The sequence below is a fragment of the Varanus komodoensis genome, unplaced genomic scaffold (genome assembly GCF_004798865.1).
Source record: "Varanus komodoensis strain SLA01 unplaced genomic scaffold, ASM479886v1 scaffold4, whole genome shotgun sequence".
Classification (NCBI taxonomy): domain Eukaryota; kingdom Metazoa; phylum Chordata; class Lepidosauria; order Squamata; family Varanidae; genus Varanus; species Varanus komodoensis.
The window spans coordinates 55470345-55488888 of NW_025335941.1; the positions used below are offsets into that span (position 1 = coordinate 55470345).

The 18544-nt window shown below is 46.1% G+C and overlaps 1 protein-coding gene across 1 annotated transcript in view; it reads left to right on the top strand.

Annotated features, from left to right (window-relative positions):
- Nucleotides 1–1137: 1137 nt before the first annotated feature.
- The window catches only part of MAML2 (mastermind like transcriptional coactivator 2), a 54938-nt gene continuing 37531 nt past the window's right edge, over nt 1138–18544 (top strand). The window contains exons 1-2 of the mRNA XM_044441836.1: nt 1138–1221; nt 3374–4870. Of these exons, the coding sequence (XP_044297771.1) occupies nt 1138–1221; nt 3374–4870 (1581 nt within the window). The remainder of the gene's footprint in view (nt 1222–3373; nt 4871–18544) is intronic.

The following is an 18544-nucleotide window of genomic DNA, read 5'->3' on the forward strand; positions in this document are numbered from 1 at the left end:
GTGTGCGAGCGCTTTATAGAGCAGTGCAGGCAAAACGAGTGGTTGCCAGCGTGTCCCAGGGAGCTTACAATCTACATTTCCACAGGGGGGAATGCCATACCTGGAGGGGAAGGAAGGGAGACCACAGCAATCATTTCTATTCCACTAGGAATGGAGATGAAGGCATTCAACCAAGGCTTTCTTTGTAAAAGGATTTTGAGAAAGGATATGAAGGAAGGTATAGGAAGGTGACCCCTGACAGAAATTTGAGCAGGGGGGTCCTGGCATGAGGGGAAGCAAGGGGGAATGGTCACCTTTGAAGAAGGACTCATAGCTCAGGGTTTAAGCATATGCTTTGTATGCATATGGACTCAGGTTTGGACCACCCCATCTCCAGCTGGGGGAACTCGCATGGTAGTGTGACAAAATGACACAAAAGGAGATCATGCAAGGCCTTCCACAGCGGCCAACAGATGCCTCACAGCTCAGTGTACACAACAGTATCCTTCCGTTTGTGTTCCGCAGTGGCTGGTATTCTGAGTCCCACTCTCATTGATACAGAAGCTAATGCTTAGCATTTGTGGCTCTTAACTGTTACTGGCCATATCCTTCCCTGAAGGGAAGGTCTGAGCTCTTTAAAGCCATCTGAACCAGTCCCCACCACCAAAATTTATTATGGTGAATTACTTAGTTTAACACTGACTTTGTAACCTCCATCTTCCATCTTTCAGCTTCCTTGGATGTCCCCACTAGGTTCTAGCATTGTGACAGAGGACAAAAAATGACTTACTATAGCCTTTCTCCATATTGTGATTACATACATAAACGTCGGCCATCTCCGCCCCCCAACTTAATTGCTTCCTCCCTGCAGCCCCAAAAGTTGCAACCTGACGCTCCAAAGCAGTAGCAGAAAGTAGATCCAGTCCTACTGACAGATCGTGGGATTTTTCCATAGATCAGCAGGAGTGTCTAATTCCGTACTGTTTAAAATCACAACAGCAAAAGGACTGTTTCCCTCTCCTATATTATTAGTAACCCCCTTGTAAATTTGTACTTATGGATGTAGGACCTAAGTTTTGTGGAGTGCAGGGTGTACTTTACTCCATCCATGGATCCAGTTTTGCCTGCACTGCCATATCACACTGCTCCAGATTCCAGATGGTAGACCTCAGCATTCTAGACAAAATAGATGTCGAGAGTCCAAAGCCTGTTCGCATTTGCCCTGTAGAGCTGCTGGAGATGGTCAGTACGGACAAAGGCAGCTTCTTGACAGCTTCCTATGTTTTAAGACAGCCTTCCTGCTCTTGGCATCCACCTAATTGTTTTTGAGCAAGAATTCTCTTCATCCTGGAAGTTGAAATCCAAAGCCTGGTTTAAGACATTTGAAAGCTTTTTGAGTAGGTATAGGTGGAAGAGTTGGAAGAGAAATATAACCAGAAAGACAGGATGGTGTGCTGGTGTCATAATTTTCAAGTCATGGTGTACTTGAGGAGGGGTTTTTTTTAAAAAAGATGTTCATTATCCCCATAATTTCTCCCAATACCAAACTATCAAAATGCCTTTGTATGCCCTGTGGAGTTTAAAGACTGACTTGGATCTGTAAGATCTTGGTCTGTGAAACAAAAATCCCATCATCACAATCTTGGGAATTGTGGTTGATATAAATATTTGTTTCCACTTACTCAAAGCTCCTGGGATTTGACAGAGCTTCTGATTTTGTAAAGTAATAAATTAATGAAAAACACACTGGGAAGAGCGAAGTGTGCTGCCAGCGAATGGCTTTTGTTGCCTGGAGACTTCCTTCTTTCACAAGAAGAATTTCAGGCTGGGAGAGAGATTTTGGTTTAGCAGAAGGAGAACAAAGATCATTGGGGAAAGAAGCAAATGCAATTCACCAGGTCTGCAAGGAGGAAGGCATGTGACAGAAAAAGAAACAAAGCAAGCAGTTAGCATAGCCTCTGAGTTACCCCTTCTCTTTCTAGTTCAAATTTTAGCGAGTTAGGCAGCCAAGACTTTATGATCATTAACACCTTTTTCAATATAACTTTCAGTTGAATTTAGTGCTCATTAAATCTATTAAAGATAGGTTTTGTTCAGAGTTGGACCCACAAAACTGAAGATAGCTTAAAAATCTTGCTTAGCTCTGCCCAGACTGTAACTTTTTAACCCCAAATGAATTCAATATTCTTTTCACGTGAATAAGATGGAAGAAATGATATCCCATTTCACAGGGTTATGGTGGGAACAAATCGCAGTCTCATCAGTACTAAAAAGGCACAAAGGAGCACGATCCTGTCAAAGTAAAGGACTTTTAAGACCTATTGATTTCAGTGGGTTTCTTGTGTGTTATGGAATCCCTTTCATGCCAAAATATATTCCATCTCTGTCTCTCTAATCCCACACATACACTGTAAGGATTTTAGGAGATGCATCGGATTACAGAGATGAAAGGCGGGGGGTGGGGTCAAATTAACACAGAGAGCAAATAGATTTGCTAAAAAGAAGCAAAACAAACAAGCAAAAAACAATAGCAAGGACAAAGCTAGACATCCCAAGATGCTGGTTCTGCAGTTATACTGTCACAAATCACTGAAAATTTATTGTGTAATGGAACAGCAAGGGACTTGTTAATGGGTCAGGAGTTGCACTGTCATCACGAAAGGGACTGGGATGCAGGGCTATGTGCTGTTGTCAGAATGAACAAGGAAGAACACTTCTGCAGTGATGAATTGTTAGATATTTGTATGACTGGAGTGACTGAACCAAAGGGACATGTGTCCATGGCATATATGAGTATTCTCTGGGCTTGTGGATCATGCGTGTGGGCTTATCCGTTGGCATGAGTGTTGGATGCAGCATGGACAAGAGTGAATGTGGAACAGCGGTTAGAGAGTTGGCGGGAGGTCCAGAGCTTATTCAGTGACTTTGGGCCAGTCACTGACCTTCAGCTTAACGTCCCTCACCAGATAGTTGTGAGGATTACAAAGAGAGTACGAGAAGGTTTATGTAAACTGCCTTGGATTCCTTGCAGGGGAAAGATTGGCTATAAATCTATTAAATAAAATCAGTAAAATAAAATCCCTGCATTCTTGAAGGATGGTACATGTCTCCTTTTCCAGATTGCACATGGCTTTCCAAAAGGTCAGGAAAAGAAAGTTCAAATATAGACAGCCTGGCAGTTTGCTAGCAGTCAGTAAAGAATACAGAGCAGATAATATTTCATTGTTGGGTACCACTGATACGAGATGTTCTTATAACATCCACAGTGGAAAGGCACTCATGAATTAAAATTTCAGCATGAAACCTGTAGGCACCATGTTAGAATCGACATGTGAATGCTTAATTGTAGCACTGTTTCTGAAGGCCAGCTCAATGGTATTTTTGTTTCTTTCAGCTCCAAGGTTCCTTGAAGAGAAAGTTGGTGGTAAATCTGTCACCAGCCAACAACAAGAGATCGAATGGTATTGCTGATAGCACCTTCCTTGATGTTAAGAGGATCCGAGTGGGGGACAATAATCTTTCTATGGGACATGGACACTGTGGTAACAATTGCCAGAATCAGTCAGTGTTAGGATCCTTGGCAGTTGGCCAGTGCTCGCAAAGGAAAGTCAGCAGCCCAACCAACAGCGCCCACTCGAATGCGAACGGGATGTTCAACATGGGGCTGAAGGAGGTAAAGAAAGAGCCAGGAGAAACCCTTTCCTGCAGTAAACACCTGGAAGGTCAGGCATCCCAGGTGTTTTCTAACAGGTATGGCGAAGACACAGGAGAGCAGTTGATGGACCCAGAACTTCAGGAGCTTTTCAATGAACTGACAAATATTTCAGTGCCACCCATGAGCGATCTTGAACTAGAAAACATGATAAATGCCACCATCAAGCAAGACGAGCCGTTTAACATTGATCTTGGGCAACAGATCCAAAGAGCACCCCCAGTGAGATCTTCTTCTCTGCAGATGGATAAAATGGTGGTTAAGCAAGAGTATTCAGCAGCTGTGAACCAATCTTCTGTGGGATCACCCCAGATGAGGCCTTCTTCTACAGGTCCAGCTTTCACGATGTCTGGTGCTGCCATGCCCGCCTCATCACCAATTCCTTCGGTGCCTCACACTCAGACTCCCCCATCTCAAGTGTCTTCGGCTTCCAACCGACCGTTGGCCAACTGGCAAGAGGTCTCTCATGCTCAGCAATTGAAGCAAATAGCAGCCAACCGGCAGCAACATGCCTTGATACAGCAATGCCAGCAGAACCAGTCCTCATCCACCTGGCCTGCTTTGTCGTCCACAGAACCTTCCGCTGGATCGTTTGTGCAAGAGAAAATCTCCAGCCCTTCTTTCCATCAGCAGCAGTTCAGTCCACAGAACTCTGGAATGTCGGGAGTCCCTGTAAATGGGACTCCATCCAAAGGGATGAGTAATTACATCTACCGGCCAAACTCCATGTCCCAGGGAAACTCTGCAAACACCATCATGCAACGAAAGCCTCAGGACCTCAGCAGAAGCTATCTGAGCAACAGCCAGATGCCCCTGGAGGAACATCAGAACAACATCAAGCCTTTGTTTCATTTCAGCTCAGACCAAGCCAGCCAGCAGATGCCTTCTGTCTTGAGCTCCCAAAGCAAACCTTCTCTTCTGCACTATGCTTCGCAGCAGGCCTCACAACCGCCCAGCTCTGTAGCTGTGCAGCAACCGAGCCAGCCGCCGCCACAGCCGCCGCAAACGACACAGCAGCAGCCGCCGCAGCCGCCATCTGCCCAGCCTCCCCAAAGCCAGCCTCTCCAAAGGCCACCAAACATCTCCCTGGCTTTACAGCAAAAGATCATGCTTCAGAAAATGCTGCAAAATCAACCTGGTTCAGGACTGCAGTATCCCGTTCCACCACCGCATCAACTGGTAAGGTTGTTTCCTAGCACAGGATTGTCCCGTACTGCTTAGAGTCATAGAGTTTGTGGAATGGCTTGATCTGTGCCTGGTCTTTCTACTTGAGGTGGCTAGGAACTAGGGGGACGTGGTGGTCCAAGTGTTGGACTGGGACTCCGGAAAGCCTGGTTCTGGTCCCCACTCACTGGGTGGCCTTGGGCCAGTTACTGGTGCTTGGCCTAACCTACCTTACTTACACAGTTGTTGTTGTGAGGATGAGAATAGAAACAAGGAACCTTATGAGCTGCATTGGGTTCCGTGCAAGAGGAGGAAAGGTGGGCTTTAAATGTAATGTGGTGGTGGTGGTGGTGGTGATGCTCAAGGTGAGTCGGAGGGGTCTTGTAAACCATTTAGTGCGGCTACGTCTCAGTTAACTCGGGGAACAATCCTATGCATGCAGCTACCTGCATTTTCTGAGCTGTCCAGGCTAGCCATGCTGATTAGGGCATACTGGGAATTGTTGACCTTTTGGTTTGTTGGTTGGTTCATGCACAACACGGCATCCTTAGTTATCTTATAGCTTAGGGCTGTTTAAATGGCAATAGCTGGATTCAGGCAACACAGTAACGCACACTCAGGGGTTGAGTATAGGTTAGGTCAAGAGTGTCACTGAACCATGCGTTCTTCTTATAATGTGGGTTATTATATATTTGTGAACCCAGTTGTACTGAAAGATTGTTTAACTAAAAACCATGAACAACCCATGAAGCCGCCCCGAGGTTTCGGCAAGGGGCGGCATAGAAATGTTATAATAATAATGATGATGATGATGATGATGAAGAAGAGAATTCATGGTTTGTTGTTGGGTAATGAGCTATGGGATGTTCATCGTGGTTGGTTATCATGGGTGCTTTCAAACAACCCATGGTTCAGTGACAACCCACACTGAACCAACAGTGAACCCTTGGGTTATTGTGTTGCCTGAACCCAGTCAATGTGTATTACTCCCTTCAAAATGTGACAAGACTGCCCTATATATTCAACTGAGTGAGACTTTGAAACTTCCCTCCATAGTTGGACCTTGATGAAACCACTGGCAGGAAGTCCAGTGCTAGAACTTCCCCATCAATAGTTCTCCTTTCTCTGCTTGAAGACCTGCAGTGTGGGAGATTCCCCCCCCCCCATATCAAATAATTGCTCATTATCAAGCTCCTCTTGCCATTAAGAAATGAAATTTCCTCCAGCACTGTTACTTAAACTGGGCCTACCACAAACATCTAACAGAACTGTCATCCGTTCTGAGTGAGTCCAATACATCCTGGCTTAATCAGGTGGGTGATCCCAATTAGTCAGGGAGTATGGTAGATCTTCCATGATGACATTGCAATACCAGGATGCACGTTTGTTTTGCCATGTATGTTGATGGCACAGAGGGCAAAGCCCATTCAAAGTGAGGGCAACATTTCCTGAATAGGTGAACCAATTTGAAGAACCGCCTGAAAAAACTTTGTTGACACTGCCGAAAGCGTGTTTCTAAAGAACTGTGAGCATTGTTGGTTCAGCTCTACTTTGAATGTAATAGAAGAGAACTGTTGGATTAGAAAAAATAACTTCCTTTCTCTCTCTATATATAAGTGGGTGGGTGGGTGGGTGGGACATACGCCCACTGTAACTAGGTGCCCTGGTCTGCCTTGCTCAGGTTGCATTCAGCAGATCAGCTGCATTATTTTTTAGAGAAAGAAAAGTATCATGAGCAACAACGAAAAAGGAGGCTGTCACAGCAACTCCCAGGTGAGTCCTTTGGCAGCTTAAAGCAGGAGTCCCCAGCGGTTCTGGAAGATGCGCATTTGAGAATTTGCGAAACCGCTGTGGGCAGCACCCCAAAATGGCTCCCATGGAGAAGGTGGCTACCAGCTGCCATGTGGGCCTGTCTAGTGGAAAGTGTGAATGTGGGGAGAGAGTAATATCAAGGTTCGTGCGAGGATGGAATGAAAAGACTTCCTTCCTCACCTGGATCTTCTCCTCCACAGAGACCTTTTCTCTTTCTCCCAGGTTTTACCCTCTCTGTGTCTGTTTCCAGATCTCCAGGTTTATTCTTTCGTTCCTTTCCTAGTCCAAGCTTTCCCTCCCACTCACCATTTTATCTTGATGTTTCTCCCCACTACAAATGTCAACCCTTGTTCTTCCTCCTCTTCCATCCCTTTGCCTTGCTTTCTCTTCCTGCCCACCAAACACTTGAGCAACAGCAGGTCAAGAACAGAAAGCAGAACCTGGAACCCATTTTTTCCATTTTCATTACTTAAAAAAATCAGAAAATGAATGGCTTTACAGGGTACCCACATGCTGACTAAGCCATGGTGCTGGGGATTGTGTGCCTTCGTCTAAACACACATTGCATTGTGCCTTCGACCAGTTAATTATATAAACTGGGTGAACCAAAGTCTGTCTCTCTTTTTCTGCCTTTGGTGGAAGGCATGTTGCAAAGAGGGTCTTTGTTATTTATCACCTGCATAAGATGCTGGCCTGAGTTTGGTTAACTCATGAGATTATACAAGTCTGTTGATGAAAAGTCTTGTTGTTGTTGTTGTTGTTTTTAAAAAGGAACATTCAGTCTCAGTGGTGACTGGAACCCTTTGAATCTGTGCTTTGTGAAATCAGATTGGTTGCATTATAATGGAACTGAACCGAGCTGTCCAACTTTGGAATAAGGGACATTTCTTTAAAATAAGGTGCATCTGGCATACCACACATCATATCTCTGTGATGGTTCTCTCTCGCCATGTTTCTGCTGTGTTTGGGCCATGCATTCTTTAACCACACAAAGTGTCTCAGCAGATGACATTTACTAAACCTTTATTCAGCCTCGGTGACATTTCTTGAGCAATCTGACAGCACTGAGGAGAGATGGACTAACTCTCAGAAGCATCCATCACTTCGGAAGCTGTGCAAGGAAATGTGCGTTGTCTTTTCTTGTGAGTGCAGCAAGGACTTGCTAAAAGCAGCCTTCACTCCCTGCCCCATCCAATGGCTACTGTGGAATAGAACCTCAGTCATAGATGCTGGGGAATAGCTGAAGGGTTTCTGGATCCATGTCACACAATACATGAGCCAGACAACAGAGGGGCAGCAAGAGATCCATGCAAGACGAGTTCCAGGTTCCTGAGGCCCTTGGGCAGATGTCGCAGTGTCTCCATTCCTCGCAAGTCTCCCTGCTCAGTGCCAGCTGCTCACCCAGTCTCTGAACACTGCCAGCACTGGATTTCTTGACAGGTCAAGAGCCAGCAAAAACATAGGCAGTGACCTGTGTGGTTCCTTTGTTTCACCACCAGTGTTGTCTGGGAAGGTGAGCAAGCAGGTTGCAGTGATGGAGAGTAAGAGTTGTTCAGTCTAGCTCACTTTTTGCTCGTTTGCTATTTGGGGTGTCGTGGGGCACTTTGTCAAAAGCTTTGCTAAAGTCAAGATAGCTTATGCCCACAGAATTCCCACAATCCATCTGGGAGGTTATCCAGTCAAAAATGAAATTAGATTTGTCTGGCAGGATTTGTTTCTGAGAAACCCATGTCGGCTGCTAGTAATCACTGCTTTGTTTTCAAGGTGTTTGCAGACTGACTGTTTTATTATTTGCGTCAGAATGTTTCCAGGAATTGAGGCTCCATACATACATGCATACATACATACCCAATTACATTTGAGGATCTGGGTGCATGTGCATGTGTGAGAGAGATTTTTAGTCAGAACTAATCATTCTGCACAATTTTCTGACTCTAAAGTATCCTCGAAGTACTTTGAGACATAACTGCATCATCTGCTATTTTGCTAAATGGAAGCACAAGTGGCTTATTTCTCTGCTTGTCATAGACACTTCATGTCAGTTTGGGAGAAAGTGACATTTGCTAACTTTATTCCTTCCACCTAACAAAAAATTGAAATAGAACTCCTTAGTTTCTTGGGAGATGAAGGGATGGGCAAAATAAATCCAATACCTACTACCTGGCAGCTTTTTTATTCTTGTTCCAGCTCCGTCGTTTTCATAGAAAGACTCCTTTCTCAAATGTTTCCCCTCCCAGTGCAACATACTGTGCGCGCTTTGCAAAGCAATGGTGCTTGCTGATTCATCCTGGAGTCTGGGTAACACTTCCCTGCAAAACTTAACTCATGTCATCAAAATGCTGCTAAAAATTCTGACCCTCACGATTCTAACTTGAACAGGATGTTCTAAAATTGCCTTGAATTTCACTTCAAGAGAGATTCGGTAGTACTGGGATCTCTCCCCCCCCCCCCCCGCCCCGCTCTCCCTTTTAGTAATCGCATCCATTTTTTTACCTTCCTTCTTCCACCCACGGCCTTCCCATACTGAGCAGGAAGGTTGCAAGGGGATATTTGACCAAAGTATATTCATCAAATGCGGTTAAGCCCCTACACTTAGAAACCCTGGGAACAACAGTAGCCCTGTTCAGTCGAATGCATTCACACTTCCACTTTAGACCTTCCTTCCTAGTGCAGAAAGGTCGGAGGTGGAGCAGATGGATCCCTGCACAGATGCAGCTCCTGAACATCGGAATCAGGTGGCATGGCTTCCTTGTTCCAAAAGAAACTTTAGGAAAGGTATGGGGCGTCACCAGCCTGCTTTACGTGCTTTCTGCCTAGCTGTACTTTCCCAGCTTGAGAGAAAGCAGAGGAGAACAAATTTTAAGATGAGGGAACTGTGCATACTGGAGCCTGAAGTTTGAAAGGACAGCTCATTTATTGCTGCAGAGTTTGTACGTCACAGTAAATGTGTGGGATCCAGCCCCAAGCAAGGCATTCTGGTAGCTCCATCTTAAGTAAGATCTACCGTGTATTTAAATACTGTGTACTCAAACTATGATATGAGATGGATGGACTCCATAAAGGAAGCTCCAGCCATGAATTTAGAAGAGCCAAGCAAGGCTGTTTAGGATGAGACATTCTGGAGGGCTCTCATTCATAGGATTGCCACTAAGTCAGAGACAATTTGATGGTATATAACAACAACAAACTCTGACTATGACTGTCTTCCAAAAGATAGAAGCTGAACACATGTTCACACACTTGCACCATGAATGTTGCCCATTCTGTATGAATAGGCCACAGTTGTTGTCTTATCATAGCAGAAATCTCATATCCAGCACCTTTGGAAACTTGCCAGGTGGTGCACCCTGATACCTGAACTCTCTACCATTTTCCTTGGTGCCCTTGGCAGACTTTCTCTAGTGTTATAGGGCACTTATGAGTCTGGGCTTATGTGATATGTCCGGTCAGGAAGCAAGGAATATACAGCTGTCCATGAAAAGCAAAAATTGCTGAAGTTAAAATTGTTATCTCTATGCAGAAGAGAGTAGGAGACATCCACATCTGCAGAACTATTTCTTTCTCATGCAAATACTACATGGCTTTTCCTGTTTTATCTCAGGTGCAAAGATGCCTGCTGAATTGAACAGGGTCACCCCAAAAGAGTAATTGGTTGTGGGGGACTAGAACCTATATCTCTTGGATCTTCAGTCCAACAGTCTAACCACCACACCACACTGGCTCTCAGCTGCCTAATCACGCCTTTCCCTAGAATACAGAAAAACATGTACCTGTTCAGCAATTGGAATTCAGTCACCATTCCTTTTTTTTTTGGTGGCTGTACCTCTAAGGCACATGCCACATTAACCATATTCACGAGTTTACAAAAAACCCTACCACTGTTTTTGGGACAAAGGGATATTCTTAATGTCACCTATGAACATTCCCTTTGTATTGCTGTATTGCTGATGCCGCTGGAAGAGGTTTCCCCCACAATGGAATTCAAAGCAAGTCAGAAGCTATTAGTGACCCATTAACCATCGGATTTGCACATTAATAGTTCATTAAAGTCATGTATGAAAGGGGAGGGGAGGAATTAAGGAGGCTGAAATGTTTGCTGTCAGGATCTATAGATCTGGTGGCAGGGCACTGTCCTAGTGTTTGCAGTGCTGTGATCAAAAGGATGCAGAGGCCATGAATTGGTTTATTCATCTCCAGTGCACTGTGTTTGGAGCAGAGGTTGCAGGAGACAGACCTCTGTTCAAAGCAAAGCAGAGCAGAGCAAAACAAAACAGAAACAAGCGTCTGGTCTACACCCATCTCCTAATTAGAGCATCCAGAAAAAAGTGTAAGAAAAGGCAGCAAGCTCATGGTCCTTGGAATAAGGACATTGCAAGGACTTGGCATTCTTGGATAAGTAAAATGAAGCATGGTGAGGCACAGGCCATCTTCAGAATAGGGCTTGCAACCTTCCCGGGCCTCTTAAGGAAAAGGCTGCATTCTGTGGTGTGTGTGTCGTGTGTGTGTGTGATGGGAACAAGATGCCCTTTGATATAATGACTTACAAATCTGTTCAGTTGAGTGGTGAGAGTAAATTGTTTATGGTGTAAAGAAGGCTAGCACAAATCTCTAAAATGTATCCCAGGCAGTTCCGTGTCAAGTTGGCCCCCTCTGTAATGGGTGATAAAACTTGCCCAGACATTCTCATAATGCCATTCCACACAACAATGATGCAGAAGAGGGATGGGGAAAAATGCCAGGCTGTATTTTTGGTGACAGCCCTGTCACTCCTGTACTGTGTAGTTTTTCCTGTTATATTTCGTAAAATATGAGCTCCAACTTTGGACCATATCAGGAGCTGACCTGTTAGAAGTTCTGTACTTGACCTTTAAAAACATAATAATTTAATTCCATTGATTACATTTCTATACTGCTGAAAGGCCAGAGCTTTCTGAAAGGTTTACAAAGATTAAAATCCTAAAATTACATTATAAAAATGTGAACTTACAAACAAACATATATCTAAAACATTTTTAAAGACTCCACAAGAAAAATCCAAGACCTGACGTAAGTTCTTATAACATGTTACTAATGTTTGAGCTAAGAGGAAGTCTCAACCTAGTATTGAAATGGTAAGAAGGGTGGTGCTGCCAGGTAGACCTCCTTGGGGAGATATTCCATAACTGGAAGGCCACCACTAAGAAGGCCTTCTCCCTTGTTGCCACCTTCCCAACCTCCTTCAGAGGAAGGACCTGCATGATGGTGGACACAGTACGCATGTGGATAGGCTCCTGCAAGGAGAGGTTCTCCACCAGGTCTTGCATTCCCAAGCCAAGTAAGGTTGTCTAGGTCAAAAGCAGCACCTTGAATTGGACTCAGAAACAGGTATCCAATGCAAGCAGACCAGAATTGGCATTTTATGTCCAGACCTTCCTACTCCTGCTATCAATCAGCACAACGTTTTGCACAAGCTGCAGCTTCTCAGCCATCTTCGAAAGCAGCACATTGCAGTAATCTAACTTGGAGGTTCAGAGAGTAGACAAATGAACCTGAGCTGCATGCCTTCAGCATACTGAAGACAGCACACTCCAGAACGCTAGATGACTATTCTCGGTGGTTTCATATGTAGATTTTCAATAGTGTGGAGCATGACACTCCTCCTGCAGAATCCCAGAGTGGAGAATCCACAGGGCCAAGCAATATTCCCAGCTTCTAGAACTACTTCAAAGCAGTGCCACCTGTCCCCAGCTCAGGCAATTGTCCCAGGAGGATATCGTCATTAATAGTTCTGAAAGCTGCTGAGAGATCAGGGAGAATCAAAAAGGTCCCATTTCTCCTCCCCAGCAGTTGTCACCATACAGGCTGACTAGGTGCCAAAACCAGCCTGAGCCCTGATAGAAATGAATTCAGATCATCACTCTGACCTAAGAGCATCTGGAATTGGTTGGTGACCTCCTGCTCAAGAACCTTACCCGAGAAAGGAACATTTCTCACTAAGTTTTGCTGGGTCCAGGGAGGGTTTCTTCAAGACTGGTTTTACCACCACCACTTCTTTCAGGCAGCCTGGGTCCACTGCCTCCCACAAGGAAGTGATAATCACCTCCCTGGAGCAGCCAGCAGTTCTGAGCAGTCCAGACTGAAAGCCATCCCAGAAAACTGAACAGGATTGTGCTCTGGGTACCTTGCTGTAACATTGGCTTATAAGCCCCAGTGGATGCCAGAGAGTTTCCCCTGCGATTTTCAGGCCTATAGCAGCCCTCAGATGGCTCAGCTTTTCTTTAGAAAGAGGATAGCTCTGAAACCCTCCAGCAGCATGAACAGGATTCAGTAGAGGTAGCAAGATGTTGCTTCATTCCTGCCCATGCCGTCCCTTAAGGAGTGTGACCATAGGCACACATCAGTGTTTGGTTGTATGGCAAGGAGTTCTTCCCATGTGCACGCAAGCCATCTGCTCTTTTGCTCCATCTCTCACAGTTCTGCAGTATTCATAGAGCAATGCAGGCTCTGCACTGGAGAGGGTGCGCAGGTGTGATTCTGTCAACAACTTGGGCCATTTCTGCCTTCAGCAGATCAGCCAGGTTGCAACAGAAGAGCCAGCCATATCGGGGGGGGGGGGGGGGCCGCCCCCCTCTGGAAGTTCTCCAGATCTATTTGCATCTGGGGGTGGGGGAACAATCTCCCACCCAACCAGAGGGGGAAAAGCTGTCAAAGGGCTAAACCTCAGCAGGCGATGATCGGACCTTCGCATCTTCTGCAGACCACTTCCTCCTGTGTCTTGAGCTTCAGAAAAGTATATGCTCACCACCAGTGTTTCATTGCTGCATGGGATATAATCCAGGGCAATTTTAACAAGAACAGGTTCCGGGCTATGTCAGTTGGTGTTAATTTTGTTATTTCAGTCATCATGTTATGAATACCACCAGCAGCTTGCAACAAAAGCCAACAATGATACAACATAATGGATTGTGTAATATTCCATAAAATTCTTCTAATTGTTTCGATATAACATTTACTTCTACAAAAGCATGAATTAAACTTTTAGTGTTCTTTCAAAACCTGTGTTGTATAGAGTTTCACAGTTTGAAACAGGAAGCTTAGCTTGCACAACAATGATGCCAAGGAGGAATGTGTGACGCGGGCGTCATGCATGCAGAAGCCTTTGGCTGGCAATAACAGTCGTGGGCTTGGGCGGCTACTCAAGAACCCCTTCAGAACTCCTGGCTCCTTTCAGCAGTGTCAGGAGCTGCCTGCAGAAATGGGTCCCTGGGAGCTGTGCTCCGTTCACCCTCTGTGGCTGCCAGGTAAAGTCCCCTGGAGCTGTGGCATCCTCCCAGGCTGCAGGCAACCCCATCCAGAAGCCATTTGGCTACTTCTGAGCTGCAAATGCGTTCAGGTGAAGTTTGGGCTTTGCCTGCATTGCAGTTAACCCTGATCCACCTTTCAGGCTGCTGCACCTGCCACCTACCCAGTCGCCCCCCAGTTTGCCTTTAAAACTTAATCCCACTGAGAGTTAGGCATCCTGCTTCCCGTCTTATGGACTACCTGCAGCTTAACACCTCATGTGGCAGAAGAGACAAGGAACACAATTCTTTCTGAAATTATCAGGTGTTGCCCTTAATCCAGGAATGGAGAAATAGCATAGGGGGCTGAGTAAACCCCTGCTAGCTGGCCCTCCATGGTGCTGCCCCGACATCCGAAAGGAGCGTGACCGAGGCCAGATGGGCCAGCCTGGCAGGCCAAATTTGCCCCCGCCAGTCAGCAATTTCCTATCCTCACTTCAATTGGTGCTAGATACCATGCCCACATCTTTATATTTTCCACTGCCGCCTTCCTTATTACAGGATTAGTAACTCAAGTAATACTTAAAACTGTTTAATAGGAGCTGGATGGTCAGTTACCTGTTGCCTAAAAATAGGAAATACATGATCAAAAAGGATGATAAAAGACATCAGTCTGCATATATTTTGTAAACGTTAATATACATGTTCAGGTGCAAATTTAGACCATCATTAGAAACACAGTACACCTGACCACAGTGACCAGGTCTGACCCCTGCACCTCTCCTCTCAGCCGGTTCTCCAGGTGTTAACTGTTGACAAGCAACGTTAGCACCCGTCTCTCCCTTCATATGTTTTTTTATTGTTAAACCAGGCTCCAAAAGGACAGCCTTAAAATAGAGAACTCTCCTCTGTAAAGCAGGATACACAACTATGCAATACAGAAGGAAAGGTGCGTCTCCCCATCCATTCTGATGTATCCTCCTTAATACCTGTGGCTCACGGCCACCGATTTCTAATAAAGCAGCTTTGCTCCTGGAACCAAACCCTTGTCTTGCATATGAGCGCAACAGGGCCTTAAACCGGCTGTTTGTGGCATGGCCCCAGCCCCCTAGACCCGCTTTGAGCTCAGAGTCAGTGGTCCACGTTGGTCCTGGCAAACAGGCAGGCCAGGCCAAACTCAGCTGAGAACATGAGAGGTTAACTTGGAATGATTTAGGACATTAAGAACAGGGACACGAAAGACACCATATTTAACCATCAATCACTTTCTTTGTTGGGACTTCATGAGTGAGTGATGAATAGGCCCTCTGTGGGGAAATATCCCGCCACACCGTAAAAGGCCCATAAATTATAAATGTGTTAATCTCCAATGCCACACGAGCAAAGAGCACTAAGAAGTATTAATGCAGAAGAATTGGGGGTGCAGCAGATGGAGCCCCTGGAGTTTGGAGTCAGGGTCATGAGGGTTGTACACAAGAACAGAATTGTGATTGTGCAGAATGCAGAGAAAACGCCGGCGCCCTCTCAACTGTTTTCTTCTTTCTCAAGCCCATTTTTAAAGAAAATATTTGATTCTGCATGTTTTCTAGAGTTTGTATCAGAAAGATTTTTTTTCAAGGGTGCTCGCTCTCGCTCGCTCTCTCTCTCTCTCTCTCTCTCTCTCTCTCTCTCTCTCTCTCTCTCTCTGTGTGTGTGTGTGTGTGTGTGTGTGTGTGTGTGTCAGAGAGGGGAGGCAGTAACTTGTGAACCTCTCTATGCAAGGCATCCATTGTGTGTCTGAGATCTTTCACTAACACAAGTCGGCTGGTCCTTTATGCAACATCACACCCTGCAGTGGTTGTCCTGCACTTTATACCTGCTTCACTTGGTTTTTCTCTAGCGATATGTTCTGCCATCCCTTGGGAAAGGAATTCTTGGCGTATGGTGAGGCGGAGGGCGAGTCCCGGGGCAGACCTCGCTCTGCATTGTTGCTGTGCTGTTTTGTTGCTGCAGTTTTGTGTGCTTTTTTCTTTTTCTCTCCTCCCTGTTTCTTGTTTCTTCCTGCATGACTGATTCTGTTGCAGCACAAATGGCCACAACAGGGAGGAAGTTCTCTTGGTGGCAAGAAGAATCTGCTGGTGATTTGGGGCCATGGTGTTGACACACCCACAGAAGCAGCTACACTGTGCCACCAAAGGCTGTCTAAAGGGGAAACTAGTTGATGTGGCTTAAGTATTAAAACAAAAACAAGCAAGCGAATCACCACAAATAGTACATTCAGTTTATACATGTTCCAAAAGTCAGTTCTTAAAAAATGAAACAGTGTAAAGACCTGATAGATTTAACCATTGTAAAGACCTGTTGCTACATGGTTTTTGCAAAGTGGAGAGGGAAAATGGCAAACTATGTTGCATTGTTAAAAGGCAAGAATGAGATACAGTGGTACTTTGGCTCACGAACTTGATCTGTTCCAGGAGTCTGGTCGTGACCCAAATTGGTCGTGAGCCAAGTAAAATTTCCCCATAAGGTTCAGTGTAAATAAGGTTAATCCGTTGTGTAACCATTTTTTTAAATCAGAAAAATGTGAAGCAAAGTGACAAAGAACAAAGATCACGGCCATCTCCCCGCCCCCCTGCCCCCCAGCACGGCCGAGAGCACACTCATCATCCCTGCAGGCGCCCCTCATCCCGGCACTCTGGGGGAGGGGGAAGACGGGCGTGATCCCAGCCATCTCCCCCCTCCCCCAGCACGATTGCAACCATCTCCCCACTCTGGGCGGGGGGGTGGGGGAGATCGTAGCCATCTCTCCACTCGGGGGTGGGGGGGAGATGGCTGCGATCTTGGTCACCACCCAATGTGGAATTCGCGACCCATGTCAAAATTTTCATGACATTTTTGTTTGCGACCCGATTTGGTCATGAACCAAGGCATTCGTGAGCCGAGGTACCACTGTATATGCCTTGAAATTAAAAAGAAGGGGGTCGTTTGAGAGAATGAACGAAGATGCCGCTCTTTATTTCATTGAATGCACACTTTAGTGTACAGATGTGAAAATATAATCCCCTGTGGAACACCCACTATCCTGTTTGTAGTTTTCCCACGGCTGGAGCCCCCGTGCCTTGAAAAGAGCCCCAGCTGGGCTTCTCATAGTAGGCTCCTGGCATGGGAAGTGACTGTTTCAATTTCTCACAGTGCCCTCAATGTAACATCACTCAGGGGCATTGTGGGAAAATGAGAAAGTGACTCTAGGCTGCCCACCCTCAGCACAGTGCTTTTGCCAACACATGAGGCCCGGAGGTTCATGTCAAAAGGGGCAAACACGTGCCTTCCATGCCTGCCTCCCCATCTTTTCCAAAGGATCCCCCAAAGCTCAGGAGCAGATTTGAGGGCTGGGTTGGATCGAAGAGGAGAAAGCGTCATTCCCCTTCTCCCTGTTCCACTGATGCAAACCTCACATCAGCAAAGTGACACTGTTTGAGTTTCACGGATAGTTCCGTCTGTATGAATGTGCTTTTAAGTTTGCCTATTTTTTCTTTGCACAGCTAAGGATAAAAGGCCGGTGCATAAATGTGCAGGTGACAGACACACAAACATTCTCATAGCCCTCCTAATTCACTAAAGGAGGACTGGTGACCAGGATTTGACCTCTTATTGTGAGGGTCAAGTGCAGGCTTTCCAGAGACACAAATGGTAGAGCTGTCAGCTGATGAAATAATGTTTTTGTTGATTCATTATCTTGCTTTCAACAGATAACTAAATCACTTCTTACAAGGATAATCCAGCCCTTTTGCTCCGCACTGGCACTCATGCAAGGACAGATGTGCCGGGGCAGGACTCACCTCCCCTGGGCATGAAAAATCAGTGCCACCTTCCATAATTCAATTCAGCCCTCTCTTCTGACGTCTCGTAATTGGTTGGAGCCTGAACGAGAGCTCCCATCATAGGAATTTGTAACCAGAAACATCTGGAGGAGCACACTGAGAACCAGAGTGGTGTAGTGGTTAAGAATGTGGGACTGGGACTCGGGAGATCTGGGTTCGAGTCCCCACTTAGCCATGGAGTGCCAGTCACAGACTCTCAGCCCGACTTGCAGCCCAACAACAACTCACGGGGCTGTTGCTGTGAGGAGCAGATTGAGAGGAGGATAATTGTGTAAGACACCTGGAGTTCCTTGGAAGAAAACAAGGCGGGATGTAAATATAATAAACAACACAAACACCTTGTGCAGGCTTAGGGCTTTAAACCGGCACTTTGAATTGGACCCAGAAACAGGCAGGCCGTGCCGGGTGCTGGGTTTTGAGGGCCCATGCTCAGGGTGCCCCCATGGACCCCTTCGTCTGTGTGTCTGCCTTGGTCACGGCCAAGGTCACCAGCTGCCATCGTCCTCTGCCTCCTTCGCATCATTGCCCTCTTCTCCTTCCTCCTCTGCTTGGCAGGCAGAGAGCCAGTTGGCGTTGGCATGCACTCTTCCTCCTTCACACCATCAGAGGGAGAGGCAAGTGAGCAAGCAGCTTGCACCAGTGAAGAGGAGGCGCTGCTCCACGGCGGTCCTGTCCGTGGCCCTCTGCTGGATGCGGCTCCCATCTATCAGGTGCCTAGATGGGCCTGTCTGCCCTAGATGCTGCCACCTGCAAATGGG